We start from the raw sequence: 20,867 nt of genomic DNA on the forward strand, positions 1-20,867 counted from the left end.
GACTCAGCATCTCTGTTATATGGTGAGTAGCAACTATGCAACACCTACAATTTTCCAAAAAAGTTCAAAAGTTTATCACTAATCTACACCATAGAGTTAGGAGAAACAATTATCAAATAGACAAATGTGCGTCACAGCTATCCTTGGAAGATATTCACGTGAATATAGAGAAAAAATCTAGTATTTTAAGTTAATTGAGCTATAGTGGAGCAAAACAGTGTCGCTAGACTTCTGTTTATGCAGAGCCAAGAATTGCACCTCCTGTGGGCATGAGCGGTAAACAGATGTCGTCACTTGCTGTGGTGGACGTGTAATTTTGTGCAGCCTCTGACGGAAGGTCCACAACCTATCAAGGAATAACCAAAGAGCCCATATTAGCAATGAGCGATATGTAAAATGTATTGTATTTGATTACTCTATTGTATACAGACCAGAGAGGAGCAGCAGCCTGGTGCTCACTGTAAAGTACATTACATTAATGGTTAATCTGGCAATATATGGTTGAAATGATGGAACTCTGGTTATGAATACTTTACGTTCTTTTGGAAGGGAATAAGTTCTTTTTCTGGCTAATTCATGAAATCTTCGGAGAAGAAGATCCAAGCATGATGAAGAAGATTATTAGCTGGGACTGAATAGCAGGACCAACTGTACAAGATAAGTTTATAGGCGCTCATAGTATCCAGAAGATATCAGCAAACGAAATAATCTAAAAAAACATCGTGTGTTATTCCAGGACGACGTACATAACTGGTAGGTTTGACATCTCCCTGTGAGCACTAGGCACACAACAAGATGAACTTGTTAAGTCTGCTACTTGTAAATTTTCAGTGTTTCTCAAAAACATGCAGTATACCCAAGGCAAGTTTATGTAGCTGTTTTGGCTTTATGTCTCCTGGCACATGATTTTATGATGTATAGAAACTGTTCATCCAGTACACTTGTTCTTCCAATTTCCATGGCTTTAACTTCCACTGTTTTGCATTTTTCTCCTCTTCCCACTCCCTTATCTTCACCCTTTCCTTTCTCATTGTTTTCTGCCTCATTCTCACTCTATACCAATACTGCAATTCACCTTCCTCCAAATGCATATGCTGGTGCACACCCAAAAGCTTTTTCTGTTCTGCTCCACTTCCTGAGTTTATGATTGATGTTAGAATTACTTCTGATTTTGCCATCTGTCTTGCCTTCTCCCAACACTTCTCTGACAATTCATTGTCTTAAAAAGCTTTCCCCTTCCCAACTGCTTCAAAGACTTTCTCTTTTTGACTCTCACATTTGTCAGTCAGCAGCCACTCAGTAGTGTGGCCTTGGGTGTTGAGATCTGCATTTTTTGAAGAGAGAGAGAGAGAGAGAGAGAGAGAGAGAGAGAGAGAGAGAGATAAAAAGCAAGGAAGGAGAATCTGCGCTACTGCTAGAGAAAGAACTAATATTTTACATCTAATGTGTATTCAGAATCCAGTTGTGCATGTGTGGCACGCATATTTCATAAGCAGGTGAGTGGTCAGCCTGTCCTCAGTTTTCCATCTTAAATCATATCCATCTTGGAATTTTTATTACCACACTACTTAAATGTAAGATGTATATTACCTAACAGTTGTCATCAAGCTGTGGACTGAATCAAGTATTTTATAATAATATGCATCTAGGAACTGATAGCCAAATCCAAAAATGTCAACTTATATTAAGAGTTTCTTAAGAGAGTAGTTTTCCTGCTCAGTAACAAACAAAAATCTTACAGTGCTTAATTATAGTTGACTTTGGTGAATTCAGTTGTGAGCTGTTGTCCTATTACCTCGGGGGCAGAGAGTAAGGAGCGTGGACACACTGGGGTTAGAGGATGTGAGAAGCATAATGTTTTATTGTCTGTCTTCCAGTACTAACAACTCATAGGTGTGCACAAATCAAACCAATCAGCTGCTGTGTATAAATTTTGACATATAAGTGATGTGGATTCATGAATGGGCATTACAGAGACAACCATCTTCATATGGGGTACATATTTTTAGTGAGGAATGTGGAACTAAATTAAGACTGTTGTAATACAGTGGAATGAGTAGAAGAAAAATGACATTGAAAACATTTGTGGTCATGTGTCAGGCTTCATAATGCATTTAAAGATAAGTACAATTACTGTTATTGATCAATTAATTATCCACTCACACAGACAACACAACAGTTTGTGAGACAATTGCAGTGTCATAACTTTGATTTTGTTGAGGGTGGCAGCTACCTGAAATAGAGAATAGTACTTGGGGGCCAGCAAAACTTACTGCACCCTTGCTGTAGCTAATCTACTGGGGACTCATAAGATTAATAGGAAGTCCAGTACCTATACAATCTGAGGTGTCCCCCACAGTGTCGGTATTGGGTCCTGAGAAATAAAGTTTGATGATCCTGTTCTAAAGCTTTATTTCATTGGTTTAATAAAAAGCTACAGCAGTTTCCACATAACTGCTCACTGCCTAAATGCTGTGTTGGAAAGCAAATTTATAGTGCATTTTTATTGTCATGAGGGCTACTCTGGAGTGAAACTGATCCATTACTAATAAACAGCAGGTAGTGTGTTTCAAAATGAGAGCTGTTCATTCGCTCCTAAACCTAACAAACCTCTCTTTTGTCTTTCCTTCCATGCACTAAAAGAAACTGAATTTTCTTCACAACCTAGATGACATACTCTGAGAGATCAAATATGAATTAAATGGAAAAAGAGTATCTGGAATTTATTTGTTTTTTTTTTTTTTTTTTTTTTTTTTTTTAGATTTAGAGGTACACTGTGCTACAGAAGACATGCCCAATAATGACAATGAGAATGCTGCTATAAAAAATATGCTACTGCTGACCATTTCAGTGTGTTAGCCAATTCACACCAAATGTTACAGTTATAGTGCTTAATGCAGTGGTTGCCTACCATGACACTGTGTATCTAATTCAACATTTGTGAATATTTTTAACACTTTATTCACAATTAGAGAGTTTGTCTTTAATGAATGACATCTCATTCCTGCAATTGTAAAACTGATAACCATATCAATATGACAGCCAATGACAATGTTGTTATACCTGGCCGTCAGTTCATTATTTCATAATGATTAAATTGCTTATATTGTAAATTCCTTCACAGACTCCCCTCTCTCACAATACACATTCTGTGTCCCTTCTAAAATATTATTTTTTTTTTTTTAATTTCACCAGTCAGAAACTTGGTGATCTGGGAACTAACCAATTATCAACTTGATCACCATTTGCTAAACACAATAAATGAACAACAACAAAGACTTCAACAGTTAACATTATTTGATGACATAAGCAGCATGTTCTTTTGCAAGGGCTTCAATTACCTGCTGAACATGATATATACCACAACAACAACATGTGCTTTATTTGGATTTTCCCCAACCCCCTTGCTGGCACCAGATCCTTTGGACTGCATAGGGAGAAAATTGTCCATCCAACACTTCCTCTACACCTACAATCCCCCTCAACTAAACCTCCACTAGTCCCCTTACTTGGGCAAACCATCTCATTCTCTTTTCCATCCCTTTCATCTCATCATTTTCCATCTCCTTCCTAGCCATCTCTCTCTCTCTCTCTCTCTCTCTCTCTCTCTCTCTCTCTCTCTCTCTCACACACACACACACACACACACACACACACACACACAACCCCTCCTTGCTCTACACATTTCTCCCCCTTTGACTGCCCCAGACCTTTTCCTTTCCCCAAAAACTGTGTTATTCATCTCCTCACTTCCTCCTTACATCACATATCCCCCATCTCTAAAAACTCAGTTTATCAAAGCAGTTAAAACCTAACAGAGCAACAATAATTAAGGTAATGACAACCTCCCAAAGGAAAATCATAGCAGTGTCCATTCTTGTGAAAAGTGACCTAGTATCACTATGTCATTGCTTATTGACAATATATTAAGCCCCATCAGAATAACAATCATACTGCTTGATCCACAGTATATTAATTAGCATGTACGGCATGGAGATGAGCCACATCTGGATCAAATCTGAGTGGTGAATAAATGACTGTTAGTCTGGTACACCAGCCAGCCTGATATTTGTGTTAAGGTAGTTTTCTACACTTTTCAGGTAAACACTGAGTTAGTCCCCAATAACTGTATATTGGAATGAATTAATAGATTACTCAATCTAGAACATAATTAAAGAATTTAGGCATGGCACTTTGCAAATGGATAAGTACATTGTAAGCATTTACAGCACTGAATAAGATTTAGAAATAATATTCATTAAAAAAGAGAAAAGTCTAGAATCCCTCCAACACTACAAATGGATACTAAAAGCTACTGGTGAAATAGATAACTGGCAACATGGTGCAGTGCTGCCATGCTGTACTCTTAATCAGGAGCCCTTCACTATATTTTACAGCCACTTCTCACACAAACAGCACCGTTACCAGTCTAGATGAATTAGAACTGGTATAAGGTGGTCATGTGAGCCTCCCATGCTAACAGAAGTCATGACACTGAAGTGGTGTGTACGTGCTAGTTGGCTAAATGGAATCAGCATAATAAGATGGATCAACGTGGAGATGTGACAGAACAGCAGAAAGAAGCAATCGTATTTCGACGTACCCGTGACCACAGCTTGAGTAGTGTCACCAGATTTGTTAATGTAACAGCACGGGCTGTCCACTTTCTGCAAGACATGCAACAGACAACAAGAACTGTAGTCAAAAATATCCCAGCTGACAGCAACTGGAAACAAGTGTCACTACTTATCAATGAGAATTGGTTTTACACCGAAAAGGAACTGCGACTGTCAGTGCGTGCAGGTCCATCTTAGCAAAGTTTCCAGCCATCATTCTGAACAGAAATCCATGCAATGGGCATTGGAGTTGGGTACCTGACAAAAGGCCGTTGCTCACAGTGCCACATAAAGCTGTATATCTCCAACACAGAACTGACAGCAGTTGACTGGAGGCACGTAGTGTGGCGTGACAAATCATGATTCTGCATCTTTCCAAATGATGCAAGTCATGGGCATGGCATCGCCCAATGAGATGTTTAATCTGCAATGTGTGAAAGTTCCAGTTTCAAACTGCTGTAAAAAGGGAACCATTGCTCAGAATGACATCAAATTTGAATAGCATATTATTGACACATGTGGGGGGAGGGGTGGTGGTGGTGAATAACGAAAAATTTACCAATATATGGCACTGTAAGCATCAGAATATGTCCTCTAACAGAAGTGGGGCACACAGCTGTTCCTCTGTTTGCGTCTGAGACACCCAACATGGCTGTCCCCATGAAGTATTGCGTGCTGCTCTTTTACAAGAATGGTGATAATGCAACTGTGGCCCTGCAGAAGTTCTAGACACTCAAGGGCATGAAAAAAGGCATTGGTCTGACGTCTGTTGAAGGACTGGAGAAAATGGTTATAAAATTTAGAATGACAGGCTCTTTTGAACTGCACTGCGGCAGAGTTGGGAAGGCGTTGATCCAACATCTGTGGAAGATGTGGCCACAGCATTGCAGGAGGGGTGGATCGGTGGTGTGCAAACATGCAGTGCACAGAGAACTGCCTGAATGCCTGTGAGCCTAATGCATAAAATCCATATGAAACATCATGCTTTGCTATCTGTACAAAATGTTCAGGAGTTGCTCCCTGCTGACCTGTCAGTAAGACAATGTTTGCTCTGGAGTTTCTTGCTTGCATGGAAGTAGACAATGAATGCCCATGGAACATTTTGTGGACAGACAACACCCATTTCCATCTCCGAGAACATTTCAATATGCAGAAGTGCAGGATATGGGCAATGCAAAATCCACATGCACACCAACCAATTCTTTCTGCAAAGGTGACTGTATGGCACCTGTTGACAGCATCTTTTATTGTAGAGCCATGTTTTTTCAAGGAGTTGAGTCCTTCAGGTCCTGTTACCTGTACTGTCATTGGTAAGTGCACCAATGTCATTCCAGACCTTCAGCAGTGTGGATGTTGGGTATGATCCTTTTCATGCAAGATGGCAAACTGAAGGCACGCATTGTGTAACACCTTCTGAACATGACCCCAGAGACACTGCGATTTTTTGTGGAGGATGCTGTTTCTTGATTTCAACTTGCAGCATAAATCAGTGGGCAGCATACTGAACACATCCTCCGCCAGTCTCACAATTAGAAACCAATGTTTTTTTTAATCAAAATATCCATGGGTATGCTGCCGGTCTATAGTGTCCAATGGGCACTTTTTACTTTTTATACGGTTTTTGGCCTCAGGACAATTAAAAACCGATTTCTGCCATCTGATGTGGTACAACTTTGTCATGGTGGATGGGCTTATCTAACAGCCACAACTATTGACAGTTGAACTTCTGCAGTCATGAATGTTACACAGTATGTTATAAGGTGTTTTTTATTCAAAAGGAAATACTGCTCTCGAAGTCAATAATTATTCCAGAAGAAAATGTGCCTGTTGTTGTAGCAAGTGTAAATATCCACTGCATCAGAAGAAAACTGAACAATTTACCCATCTTTGCAGAGCAAGTCAAATCCAATGTTTTATGCATCAGTGAAGACTGGCAAGTGTGGCAAGAAGGGTATCAGAATGACTCAAAATGATAATTGCGTGGTATCGTAAAACAACTACTCAAGGTGTGATATCTCTTCATGCAAAAAATACAGCCTTAGTGTACAAGAAATTTACCTAAACAGTTTTATGTTGACCTGGATTTAGAGATGGCTGCATTAAAATGAGTTAATATGTTATTATCTGAACGCTAAAAGAATCTACAGGAATGAAGTAGCAGCAACCATCTATCTAGGGTTCAGAATAGAGTTTTACACTCTGGGCAAAAATGTACGTGTTGCCCTATATATCTAAAAACAAAATACAAGAAAACCTTATTAGCCTTTCTCTCTACAATTTACAGTTGGACTCACATATGTAAATTACTCATAACTCTATGTTTGTATTAAACAGACCTTGACTTTTGGAAAATCCAGAATGGAATGTAACAATATTATGAAAACTCACTTTCTGACAGTCCTTTTATTGTGCCTATCTGCAAGTCAGCATCTTTGCTATAAGGTGAGTAGCAACTATGCTTTGCACAATATTATTAGATCTTGACTTTTTCTGTAGGTGGGCAGCTGATAGTTGTTTGTGTGAAGCATTTGATAAAAACAGCAGCTCAGTAGAGTAAGAGATGCAGCAGTGGCTTTTTTCACAGTAGCAGTTTATCTCCAAATATATACAAATAAAAAGCAGTTCTCATAGATATCAGTGCAAGACAAACAGGACTAGTCACAAATTATCGTTTAGTAGCTGGCAGTGACTGCTTCTGACTACTGATGTTTAACTTTATCTGTTCTACATTCTTGTAGGATCATCATGATGGAATTTGTGAAACACCATGAAACCCAGCTTCCACTTTACTCACATGACATAATGAGAACTACGGATGAAGGACAACAGGCTGATTCCATATTTCTAGATTTCCGGAAGGCATTTGACACAATGCCCCACTGCAGACTGTTAACGAAGGTACTAGCACGTGGAATAAGTTCACAGATATGTGAGTGGCTAAAAGACTTCTTAAATAACAGAACCCAGTATGTTGTCCTCGATAGCAAGTGTTCATCAGAGACAAGGCTATCATTAGGAGTGCCCCAGGAAAGTGTGACAGGACTGCTGTTGTTTTCTATATACATTAATGATTTGCTGACAGGTTGGGCAGCATTCTGCGATTGTTTGCTGATGATGCTGTGGTTTACAATAAAGTGTCAAAGTTGACTGACTGTTAGAAGATACAAGACGATTTAGACAAAATTTCCAGTTGGTATGACAAGTGGCAGCTATCCCTAAATGAGGAAAAATGTAAGTTAATGCAGATGAGTAGGAAGATCAAACCTGTAACGTTCAGATACAGTATTACTAGTGCCCTGCTTAACACAGTCAAGTTGTTTAAATATCTGGGCGTAACTTTGCAAAGCAATATGAGGTGGAACAAGCACGTGAGAACTGTGGTACGGAAGGCGAATGTTCGACTTCGGTTTAATGGGAGAATGTTAGGAAAGAGTGGTTCACTTGTAAAGGAGACCACATATAGGATCCTGGTGCAACCTATTCTTGAGGACTGCTTGAGTGTTTGGGATCCATACCAGGTCTCATTGAAATTCAGAGGCAGGCTGTAGATTTGTTATAGGTAGGTTCAAACAACGTGTAAGTGTTATGGAGATGCTTTGGGAACTCAAATGGGAATCCCTGGAGGGAACGTGACATTCTTTTCAAGAAACACTATTGAGAAAATTTAGAGAACAGGCATCTGAAGCTGAACAGTTCTACCGCCACCTACATACACTGCATGTAAGGACCCTGAAGATAAGATATGAGAAATCAGGGCTCATATGGAGGCATACAGACAGTCGTTCTTCCTTTGCTCTATTTGCGAGTGGAACAGGAAAGGAAATGACATTTTGTTGTACAGGGTGCTCTGCGCCACGCGCTATGGTGGCTTGCGGAGCATCTATGTAGATGTAGATATGAGTGAATGAATAATTAGGAAACACACTGAATCTAATGTTGGTTTAAGCAGAAGGCAGAGAACAGATCAGCACGATATTGCAGATACACTAATTAGACGTTAGATCATAACAAATCATGGTGAATGAACTAACTGAGTTTCTCATGTACATCAATTCACAGTTCTGTTTGCTGGGTGATGCAAATAGGACATTCTTTGGGTAGCCTTTCTAAGCACCTAGTTACAAGGAAACCAAACTGTCTGAGGTAACATACAACAAACAAATTGCATATGGACGGATATCTATATAAACTCCCAGAACAGCAGCCTACAACAGTCTTTACCACAACTCCATACAGAGAGGTAAAGAGGTGTAAGTCTAATTTCCCTAATTTTCACTTAACGATATCATCTGTAACACTCACAAACCGCATCTGTAACACCCACAAACCGCTTCATTTGTGGACAAAGGGGTCCAGCTGAGTTCTAGCCTGATGGCCAATTTAAGGTGTTAAATGCACATACATACCTTTAATACTGCCTAAATTAGTCACCGGCTGGAGCAAAATTGTTACTCAGAATCTATAAATGAAGTAGTGAATAGATAACTTCATATAGAGTAACACGGACATATGACCCTTTACCTCTCATGTAAACAAATGTGCCCTTCATTTTACTTCTCCACAAGTATCCTCTAAGTATACGAATCTGTCAATTTTTATACATATTTGCCGACTCTACAGCTACATTCCAAACTGACAAATATTACAAATAATATAGGAAAAGCACTTGAGATTATGTGAAAACAAGTTTTATGTGAAATCATAATTTGCATTATTTTCTAAAATCTTTCAATGTGACTGTATCATGTGACATCTATTAGCTACCACTTTTACTACGTATAATCTTCTGACTTTTATATGATAACTTTTATTCTCTGTTGACTCGGAGTGTCACTCACATACTAACTAGCACGAGTAAGTCCAGCTTCTAAGTTTCCTGTGTGGACTATTCAATGACCTGAAATGACCAGTGGCAAATGGCATTGACAGTACATACACTTCACAAACTGTTACTGTGCCCCACAAAACTTGCCTAATCATAAAAAACACAGAACTTACAGTACAAATACAAGCAATCAGGATTGACATTATAAATCACTGAGTTTTGAAATACTGAATAGAAGTTGCTAATCTCGTTTGCCACCATTATCTTTTGCTGTCAAAAGAATTTCAAGGATTTTCTGTTTTTGTGAATACACATCATGAGCTCACAATGCCATACTTCTCCTTCATATATGCAAACCAAATTTCAACTTATGTGTTCCACTAGTCTGTCAAAAAATATGTAAGTTGATGCAGTCGACCAACAAGCCGAACCTACACACTATAAAATACTGCCTGTCATTTCACCATCTCACTGATCAGTGGACTTCTGTAACATTGAAAACACTGTGGTATGTGATATTATAGGCCTAGTTGTGTTATTGGTAGAAGTGACTACAGATATGACAGGAGCAGACAGAAACTGACTTTCCAGTACATCCGTTCCAGAGAGTTACGGTAGCAATAAACACAGGAAACAATGAAGAATGAGAATAAGGTGGGCGGCTGCAAAAAAACAAGTTAAAAAGCAGACATTTATCTTCTGCATGTAACTTAGTACCAGAATCTTAAAATTATTTCAGGATGCAATGAAGACCGAGATAAAATTTCGTTAACATGGGACATTCGATGTTTACTTGTAAACAGAAATCTCTAAACATTTCAGAACAGCCAATCTGCAGTTTGGATTTCTAAAACATTGACACTACTACTGTTCTTTCTTGAAGTACCGAAGTATTTATTTAAATACTTCCATACTGCATCTGGCATTAAACCATTAGCCAACTCCATTTTATTGCATTAATGGCTAGCATAACCTAAAACAATTATTGGATATCTCAATGTTATAAGTCAAATACATATTCTAAATTTAACCCATCCAGAGGTATAAAAAATTTTTTGGAATCACAAAGTGAAACTCAATCCATTATTTTTTTTTACTTTTCCCATATCATACTTTCATTCATACACTACGAAGTTTTTCACTCTTTTCATTATTTTATCTGAAGTAATACAGTAATCATTGTAGTATTCAAAGTTTGATGTGATATAGGCCTACAGCACCTCTTTCAAGCATAGGAGATCACATTAAACAAGAACCACATTGGAATGTACACAAACTATAATTAGGTATAAACTTTCTCCAAAAAAGAATCTTGACTGTGTTTATTAACAAAGTAACAGCAGAAAGGAACAATAAGTTTACAGTTGTAGATAGCTGTAGTTTCTTGGGCTGCAGTTGCAGAAATGACAAAAACAAATCTCAATATTAACATTCAACTTGAAAGGAAAACAGTCCTTTGACACATTAAACGTTTTCACAATAAATCATAAAAATAATCCAAGCCTTGACCAAGTTCCCAAATTGAAATACCAGTTCCCAATTCTTCTGCAAGTTTCAGTCTTAGATGAACAGAATAAAGAGTGGGGTAAAATACGATATATTTTCCTGTGTCTGTTTTTACTTCAAACATATGTTCACCAGACACTTCATCAAATTTAATTTTTCCACGCAACTGTTTCAACAGAGAGATGTATTCATGGTTTATTACTGGACCTCCACCTGTTGTTGTATATGCAGCGCCGTAAAAATTCAGTCCAAGTAGTATAAGCGATCTCCTCGGATCGTCTGCCTCCGGCACCAAAGTTTCAACAGACTCTCGAATCCATGATAAAGGGCTGTTTGGACCTGGTCTTCGCACACTTGAGTAATCGTAGGTCATCAGCGAAAATGCGTCCACAATGTCGGCTAGTTTATCAAAATGCTCCTTAGTGAAACCAGACCTGGAGGTTGGTGGGACAACCAAAATTATCTGCATCTTTTGTTCCTTCAATTTTTTAACTAGTATTAATATCAAATACACTAAAGTTTCCGGGCGAATAATGCCAGCTGCTTGGTTCCAAATTTCCAGGACCAACCCATCAAAATTCCAATCCCTTACACACTTTTGTAACACTTTGCATAAGTGATCTCTCTCTGTCTCACTTGCCAATAACGATGCATAATCTTCTGGCGTCCACCCATCGAAAAGGATTCGTGGAATAATTTTCAGGTCTGATTTTCTTTTGACTACATCCTTCATCCAGTTTTTATCCACGTCGTGCAAACCAGTGACTTCGTACGCCTTGTCTTTCCTGCGGATCTGAAGCCACACCGGCGAAATGTAACTAAATTTAGCACCAAAAATCTTTGCAATGTCATATCCATGACCATTCCATGGGGTAACGTACCCTAATACCCTGCCTTTAAAGTTTACTTTCTCCGTATTCTCATAATAAGCTTGATATTGTGAAAGAACTGACTTTGGTTTCGGGTCTTCTACGACCAAATCCCTTTCAAAAACACTTGTTGATACCGGGCCTTTAGCTGCTTTCAGTTGATTACTTTTAACTTTTTGATTTGAGCGGGATAATGTACAGTCTGCCACAGTCAGAGTCAGATACAGAAATAATAAACACTTCATTGTAATAATATTTACAATAATAAAGTCACATTTTCAAAACTAAACACACTACTGTCATTCGTAAACACTTCTACACCTGGGAGATATGAAAGCTCACCAGAGTAGCCAACATAACAAATACAAGGCCGCTTTTCCTTGGACATTAAAAACTTGCACATGCATCCCAATTTCGCCCCATACAGGAGCCAATCTGAAAGCTTATAGGCACAGTTTTCCAAACGACGTCAAATTCTATACATCTACAATAATACTCGGCTAGTGCAAATGTACGTTGAGTGCATGGCAGACGTACCTGCTATGCAATAGGTTCTAGCAGTAGTAGTTTATTTGTCCAGGTATCATATTTTAAAACGGTAATAGACACACCTTGTTCATACAGCCTTAAACAAAATATGCGACTGTTTGCAAATCAGCTAATCAACAGAAACAATACAACTAATGACCAGCTTCACCTACACACGATCGTACAGATAAAAGCACAGAGTGCAAAAAGTTATACAGTTACTTCTTGTACTACAGATACACGGCAGTAGTTTTATAAAAAGTGAAAACTTTATTTTATAACTGAATTAACACTAATACACAACATCAGAAACGTAGCTTTCCAGTCAAATTATACATTCTTTTCTTCTATATTCTGAACAATTGTCTTGGTCTTCCTCTCTAACTTATTGAGGCTATTGGTTTCCACAGTGTATGAAACAGAAAAGAAATCAATAGGAATATTCTCACACAAAAAAAAGCACATATAATGAGTAGTTGCTTGCTTGGATTCATATACATTATTTTATTCTGAATATTTAATGTCGCGCTTGAATACAGCCTTTAATACTGTTTCGACACAAAGAAGTGTTTTGCTTGTTGGTACAGCGTTGTATGTAGCTGCTGGCTCGTTCCTTGTAGCTGAAGCTAACACTCCTTGAGATCTGTCATTCGGCGTAACATCTGGCGTATTTACCTTTTTCTTTCAATCCGGTCGACGTAGTTGATTCTCTAGAAGTAGAGGTCCTGCTAATCAGTGCCTCTGAAATCCCCTGCGTAGTGGAGGAAAGGTTTGTCTTCTTCACGTTCTGCAGCTGTTATTGGAGCAAAAGAAGATAAGATCTATTCACACCACGAAAAAGCACGTCCACAACTTTCCTTTTACAAACATATAATTCCTTAAATGGGTGTACAGACCATTGGAGTGATTCGTGAATTAGAGTAGAACACAAATTGTAATGGTACATACGCCTCGAAGGCTCATCATGACGTTTAAGATTACAATATATTTCATTCCTGGTGAGTGTGGTTGCTCTTTGATGGCCAAGTCATCGTCCAGCTGCGACGCTAAATCATAAAAGGCCCCACCCACAACAAGTGACGCCATTTATTTGTCGTCATACCTTGCCGTTTTCTCGTATTCCATACGTCCTGTTTATTGTCTGCACCTATGAAAACAAAGACACACACGCACTCCGACTTAGTCCCTAGTTAATATTATTCTGTCATGGTCATCTTGTACTACACAAGGAGTGTGAAATATCATTTGCTTAAATGACATGTAAGACTTAACAATGATCCTAAATAATATCAATTTCTTCACATCTAGGGTTACTACCCCAACATTAAGTGTAACACATGGTGAGGAAATAATAATTAGGGTGGAAGGTTCAAAATTTTTTGGTGTCAATACTGATGAGAATTTAAAATGAAAAAAGAAACACATTTTGGAACCCCTAAAACAACTTGGTTTCGCCATATTTGCACTTAGAATCATTGAAAAACTTGGGGAATGACAAATAAGCACTTTGACATATTTTGCATATTTTCTTTCAATAGTATCATATGGAATAATGTTTTGGGGAACTCATCTTAAGAAAGAAACTCTTCATTGTGGAAAAACATGGTGTAGGAATAATATGTGGTGCTCACTCACTATCATCTTGTAGACATCCGTTTATGGAGTTCCACATCCTGACTACTGCTTCACAGTATGTTTGGTCATGAATTTGTTGTAAGTAATCCACTACAGTTCAAAAGGAACAATGATGCACATAATTACAATACCAGAAGTAAAAAATTACACTTATTACTCGACCCTGAAGCTTGCGTTCATCACAAAAGGGGAGCAAATGTGGCAACAAAATTTTTAAATTACTTATCCAGTGATCTGGCTGGCTGACAGTGAAGTGAAATTTGGCAACAAACTAAGAAAATTAGTGAAAATAACATACTGTCAAAGTCACAGTTTGGGTTTCTTAATGGTTCTGATATTGAGAAAGCTATTTACACTTACAGCGAAAATGTCCTTAAATCATTGGACAACATATTCTCTGACCTGTCAAAGGCGTTTGACTGTGTGAATCACAGCATTCTTTTAAGTAAATTAAAATATTATTTTGTCACTGGTAGGGCTGCAAAGTGGTTTTAGTCATATCTTACTAATAGAAAACAAAGGGTGTCATTACGTAACAATTCAGTAGTAGGCAATCAGACATCATCTGACGGGGAAGAAATTACATGTGGTGTTCCCCAAGGTTCCATACTAGGTCCACTACTGTTTCTTGTGTATATTAATGACCTGTCATCTGTTACATGCTAAGGTTGTCTTATTTGCAGATGATACAAACATTGCTATAAATAGTAAATCAAATATAAATTTAGAAAGGGCAGCTTATCAACTTTTTACTGACATTAATAAGTGATTCAGAGCCAATTCACTGTCATTTAACTTTGAAAAGACCCACTATATGCAGTTCAGAATTTCCAAGAGATTTCCTTCTGGTGTATGTATAAAATATGATGACATGGAAATAGGAGAAGTTGAGAGTGTAAAATTATTGCGATTACAACTTGATAATAAATTCAGTTGGGAGCAACATACTAACGAACTGCTAAAGTGCCTAAACAAGTCTGTGTTTGCAATGCGAATGATGTCAGACATAGGAGATATAAATATAAAAAAACCGGCATATTTTGCTATTTTCACTCCATTATGTCATATGCTATCATATTTTGGTGTAACTCCACAAGCAGAGAAAAAGTTTTAGAGTACAGAAGCGTATAATAACGGTAATGACTAGTGTAAATCCAAGAACACCATGTCGAAACCTATTCAAAGAATTGGGCATATTAACTACAGCTTCTCAGTATATTTATTCCTTAATGAAGTTTGTTGTAAATAATACATCTCCTTTTCCAGCTAACTGCTTAGTACACAGTATCAATACTAGGAATACGAACTATATACATGAAGATTTAAAATCACTTACTCTTGCCCAGAAAGGGGTCCAGTATTCAGTAACGTATATTTTCAATAAGTTACCAGCAACCATTAAGAGTTTAGTTTCAGACAAGGCACAATTTAAACATAATTTAAAAGAATTTTTGGTGGCCAACTCCTTCTATTCCATCCATGAATTTCTCAACAAGTGCAGTAGACCATTTTAATGAAAATTTATTATACTTTAATTTTTGACAATACTTGGTTGTAACACCCAAGTAACTACCTACTGTGTGAATGATGGATGTATGGGAAGGAGATGTAAGTCTTAAGTCTGCAAATAGTGGAAGTTTAATTTTAATTCTGAAATTTTAAATCGGACTATTCTTAACTGAGGACGACTGAAATGAATAATTTACTTTAATTTTTGACAATACTTCGTTGTAATAGACAAGAAACTAGCAAATGTCTGAATGATGGATTTAATGAAAGCAGATTTAATTCATGTACATAATTTTACTGTTTATTGACTGAGGATCATTAAAATTAATGAAACTCAAGTTTTTCTAACTACATTTTTGTAATGTGTATATCTGACATGTTCCACACCCAGGAGGATTCCCTGTTTTATGGGTCTATGGAATGAATAATTGATCTAATCTAATCTAATCTTCTTGGTAACTACTTCTATTCTGCAGAAGTCTTTCTATTACTGTAAGGCATAAAAGAGGGGCAGGAACTGCAGTATCACAGCTGTTTATCTTTTTCTTTTTGAAAAAACCTTAGAAATGTTAAAAATGTTATCCTATGTACAAATTAATTTGCATTGTGAATGTAAAATGACTCGTTCCACACCACTACGATCTATCATTCAAAATCATCCATGGCACATATAACTAATTTATTTCTTAAGAGTGGTGTATTTTCTACGTTTTTAACTGTGTTAGGAAGTTTGTTGTATAAAAAGTGATCAGCAGTAAATTGAATTTTGTCAGTTAGACACAATAATCTACCTTGTATGCATAATGATTTCCATATCTTGGTTTATAATTGTATGTCCATACTAACAACACAGATGAGTATAATAACAGTATTACATGCGTGACAGCTTTTTATATATGAGGTATGCCCAAAAATACACTGAATAATTTTATTAGAAACCAAGTAATAAGCTTACATAGCATTTCGTTTAATCTTCTTCAAAGTATTGTCTAGCAATGCACTTATTCCAACATTGAAACCATGACTGGAAGGCCTCTTTTGGAAGGACATTCAATTGATATGTTGTGGCTGTCTCAATATCAGAAATTGTGTCTAAAGTTTTCCTTTGAGCACAGTTATTTTTTGGAAGAGCAAGAAATCTCATGGTGACAATCTCATGAATGAAAAGCCTAACATTGTTGTTTTGTTGAAGTAGGAAGCCATTGGCCCATTTTTCTGGTCTCTGTCTGTATACACATTTTCCCATATTTGACAGTTCATTCTTCCAAAATTCGGCGTTTAAATTTTTGGTCTTTGGAACGAAACCTGATCATACTATGCCGTCAATATCGAAAAGAATTAGTGTTACTTTGATTTTCGATTTTGACTAACTTACCTTTTTATCACGAGGAGATTCACTGGTTTTCCATAGAGATGTTTGTATTTTCGTCTCAGGATGATACCGACAGACCCAAGTTTCACTTCCAGTTATAATTTTAGACATGAAGTCTGAATTTGAACGAAGAGAATGCTTCAACTCCTCGCAAACTGACACACGATTTTCGGGTCGACTGAAGCACAGTATACAACTCGTTGGCTTTGACCAATGACGTCATAGGTTGCTCATATAGTATTAATGTCTTTACTATCCAGCCATAGACAATAAATCGGTTGTCTGCTGCAGATAAGCGCCATCAGTGTACATTTAAAAAAATTGAATGTGGTTTTAAAAGTCATCGCTAGATATTGCGTAAAATTTTTTTGGTGAACATTGATTTAAGTAATTGGTTGTTTGCAATTCGTTCGGTACTTAATTTCATTCTTAGTTAGTTTGAGATAATTTGGACTAATATTTTTTTTATTTTAGGACAATTTTTAGTTTTTAATTTTCATAAGTAGATATGGATTTATTTATTCCAATGGATCTGGATAATTTAAAGGAGACTATGGGCGTAGACATGATGGCCACGATTCTATTTTTACGAATGTATGTTCTTGTTGCCAACTACATTCGATGTCATGAGTGTGGCGAACATATGCGCCTGACAAGTGTGTCCACTAGCCATACTCACTACTTATTAATATGGCACTGAAGCAAAGATCGGTTGTGGCGGTCCATGAGACGATGAACATGCTTCGACAAGTCTAAGCTCGCCTTCAGGGATATCATAAAAATTACATACTGTTAGTGTTTGAGGTGGCTGTGTGTGCATATATGTCATGTGAGTGAGTGTACAGTTGTAGATTGGTACTCTTTTTGTAGGGAAGTTTTTGGGGATTATTTAAAGTATAGGGGGACTTTGGGGGGCCGGGTGTTATAGTCGAAATCAATGAGTCGCATTTTGGCAAAAGGAAGTTCAACAGGGGGACCCTCTGGTAGGATTATGGGTTTGGGGGGCTGTAGTTTCAGGTCAAGAATGTGACGATGTAGTTTTTAAAGTAGCTCCGAATGAAGGACGTTTTGGTCACATTAATTGAAGATCATGTTGTAGAGGGTTTCGTAGTGATATTGGATGGTTTTTCTTCATATAGGAATTTTGGGAATAGGGGTTTTCAGCATCTTGTCATGAATCATAATATTGAATACAGATCTTCATCAATTGGAGGTTGTACCATTAGTATAGAAGGTTATTGGTCAGCTATAAAATCTGTTGTAGGGAGGGGGAACGACGGATTTCGCACTACAGAGTGACTTAGATGATTATTCATGGAGGCATAGTGTACCCAATACATATTGCCCATTTTTTATGTTGTACTGAATTAGTCTATTTTGGTGTATTTCTTTGTCATATTATACTGTTCTGCGTTATGTATGGAATACAAATTTTGCAGCTGTTGCTCTTCCTCCCTTTCCCAGCACTAGTATTACTACGATTTTTTCGAGTCTATGCTAGCACTACTGAAGGCGGAAAGACGGACACACGTAAAATTTGTATCCCATGCTTCAGTTGACGTATACAGGTCAACAGAAACACGGGATACTCGTGCTAGCTACACCAAAAGAGCGACATATGTAGCACTGATGTGATTTACCTATATAGGTCAACTGAAGAACAGGATACTAATGTAATGTATGCGCTATTTTTCACCTTCACTAGCTCTAGTATCCTATCCTTCAGTTGACCTACATAGGTAAGTTGAAGTACAGGACAGATACATTATGAATGTCGTTATTTCCCATTCACTAGTACTAGTATCCTATTCTTCAGTTGACCTATGTAGCTCAACTGATGAATGGCATACAAATTTCACTGCTGTTGGTTTTTTTGTCGTCGCTAGCAAAGAAAAGTGTCTCATACTTCACTTTACTTATATAGCTCATATGAAGTAGGCTACAAATTTTTTGTGTGTGTGGCTTTTTTTTCGCCTTCACGTAGTTGAAGTGAGGCACAGGTATCCAGTGTTATGTAGTTCGATTTCCTCGTTTTCGTTAGCAGTAGTATCCCATTCGTCAGTTGACGTATATAGGTCAACTGAAGTATGGGATACAAATATTATGTATGTAGATCTTTTTTGCGCCTTTGCTAGTGGTACTACCTACGTAAGAACAGAATGCTAGCAATAGCGGAGACGACAGAAACAACACCTGTAAAATTTGTATCCCGGACTTCAGTTGACCTATATAGTTCAAGTGAAGAACGGAAACGCAAACGAAAACATCGACATATGTTAAATTTGTATCCCGCACTGCAGTTAACCTATACAGATCGTCTGAAGTTCGAGATACAACTCATACATATGTCAACTGAGGTATTCTATGCTACAGCAACTTCTATTCCTTTTTTCTTAATTTTTTTACGGAAGTACTAGGACAAATCAAGCAACATCCTTAATATCAAGGTCGAAATATTACTCGCCTTGATATATGTCCTCATATTTTTTCTCACCTGTAATCCTTTGTTTCTGAACACTCCTCTCAGCTGTTACATCTGTGTAATAAATGATTTCTGGCAGATTCTGATGTCATTGGTCAATGCTGACGGGTTGTATCCCATTCTTCAGTAGACCCCGATTTTCTCGCTTAAAAGTCTGGGAACAAATCTTTCACCCACTTGTCTCATTTGCAAATTATCAATTAAATTGCTGTACAGGGATCAATACGAGATGGTAAGTTCTTCAGTAAGCTCTTGAATAGTTATTCGTCTGTCTGAACGAACAATTTTTGCCGCCTTTTGTACGTTTTCTTCTGTTTTCGAATTGAATGGACGTCCAGTTCGTTACTCGTCTTCTGTGGACCCATTTCTGCATTTAAATTGCTCATACCACTTGTAAACAGTCTTCAGAGCTATAGCATTATCGACATACACCAGTTTCAATGTTTCATGAGTTTCTTTGGCACTTTTTTGCAACTTCAACTTAATGTTCACGAATTGCTTGAAAACCATGGTGTGCAACAGACGGTAAACATAACCTCACTCTGGCATCTCTGGCAGCTGACTGACAATGTTATAATGTGTTCCAACTTGACATTGTGTGTCTCAATAGAACTGGCTATGTCTCAATGGATCACACTATGGCGCAAATTACACCAAATGGTTGTAGTGTCAGCTGTTGTATTCGTCGTGTATATTGATCAAATTTTCTATATGGTGCATGAATAGTTAATATGCGTAATCCTGTGAATGAATTTTTCCAGCATTGTCTTGTTGGCAAATTAGCTCTGCATCTTCTGTAGTTTCACCAATCTTTGAATATCTTTACCTACAACAATACCGATGACAGATGGTTTGTTAGGTAAGGGTATCATGAGAAAGACTGTCTAAATTGTGGCTCTTTTCTGTGACTGACTGCTGCATTCGGAAGTTGCGAGCCAAAATGGTAATCTTCTATTATTAATATTTAAAAAATTAAACAGGGCATTTGCATGAATTTGAAATTGAAGCATCTCTCAATAGTGTGCTATCATTTCATTATTTCACAAGTGTCAATAACCATCAGAATAATAAACACTGCTAAACGAAAAGGTAGATGAAACACTTCGGTGATCTTCAGATCACATCTGACTTGGATGGCAGGCAAAGTGGTTTGGCTGTAAGATCAGAGCTAATTTGGCAGTGTTGGATGACAGATATGTTGTCTGCTGCAGTATCAGTTAACACTTAATTAGCAATGTCTTGTGTATAAATCAGAGCTGGTTCGGCAGCGTCAGAGAAGAGACATGTTGTCTGCTGTGATCGGTGTCAGCTTAAAACTTTATTAGCAGTGTATTATGACATGGATGTGACGTTGAGAACAGAAATATGGAGTTCATTAATTTGTTGAAGAATAGAAATTATTTGTGACTCGAAAGTGGAGTGTAGTTGCGAAGTTTCTCATATTCTGCCAATAAAAAGCGAGTGGCACACCTTATAAATAAACTGATTGGAAATTTAATCATTTCTAAAATAACAGTTCCTTGCA

The 20,867-nt window shown here is 37.5% G+C and overlaps 1 protein-coding gene across 1 annotated transcript; it reads right to left on the reverse strand.

The window, feature by feature from the left end:
- Positions 1–10,748: 10,748 nt before the first annotated feature.
- LOC124605784 (chitinase domain-containing protein 1) lies at positions 10,749–12,147 on the reverse strand. Its single transcript, XM_047137673.1, has one exon. It carries the CDS (start codon positions 12,059–12,061, stop codon positions 10,916–10,918), a length of 1,146 nt encoding a protein of 381 aa, XP_046993629.1. The 5' UTR covers positions 12,062–12,147; the 3' UTR covers positions 10,749–10,915.
- Positions 12,148–20,867: the final 8,720 nt, after the last annotated feature.

This window comes from Schistocerca americana, chromosome 3 (genome assembly GCF_021461395.2).
Source record: "Schistocerca americana isolate TAMUIC-IGC-003095 chromosome 3, iqSchAmer2.1, whole genome shotgun sequence".
Lineage (NCBI taxonomy): Eukaryota > Metazoa > Arthropoda > Insecta > Orthoptera > Acrididae > Schistocerca > Schistocerca americana.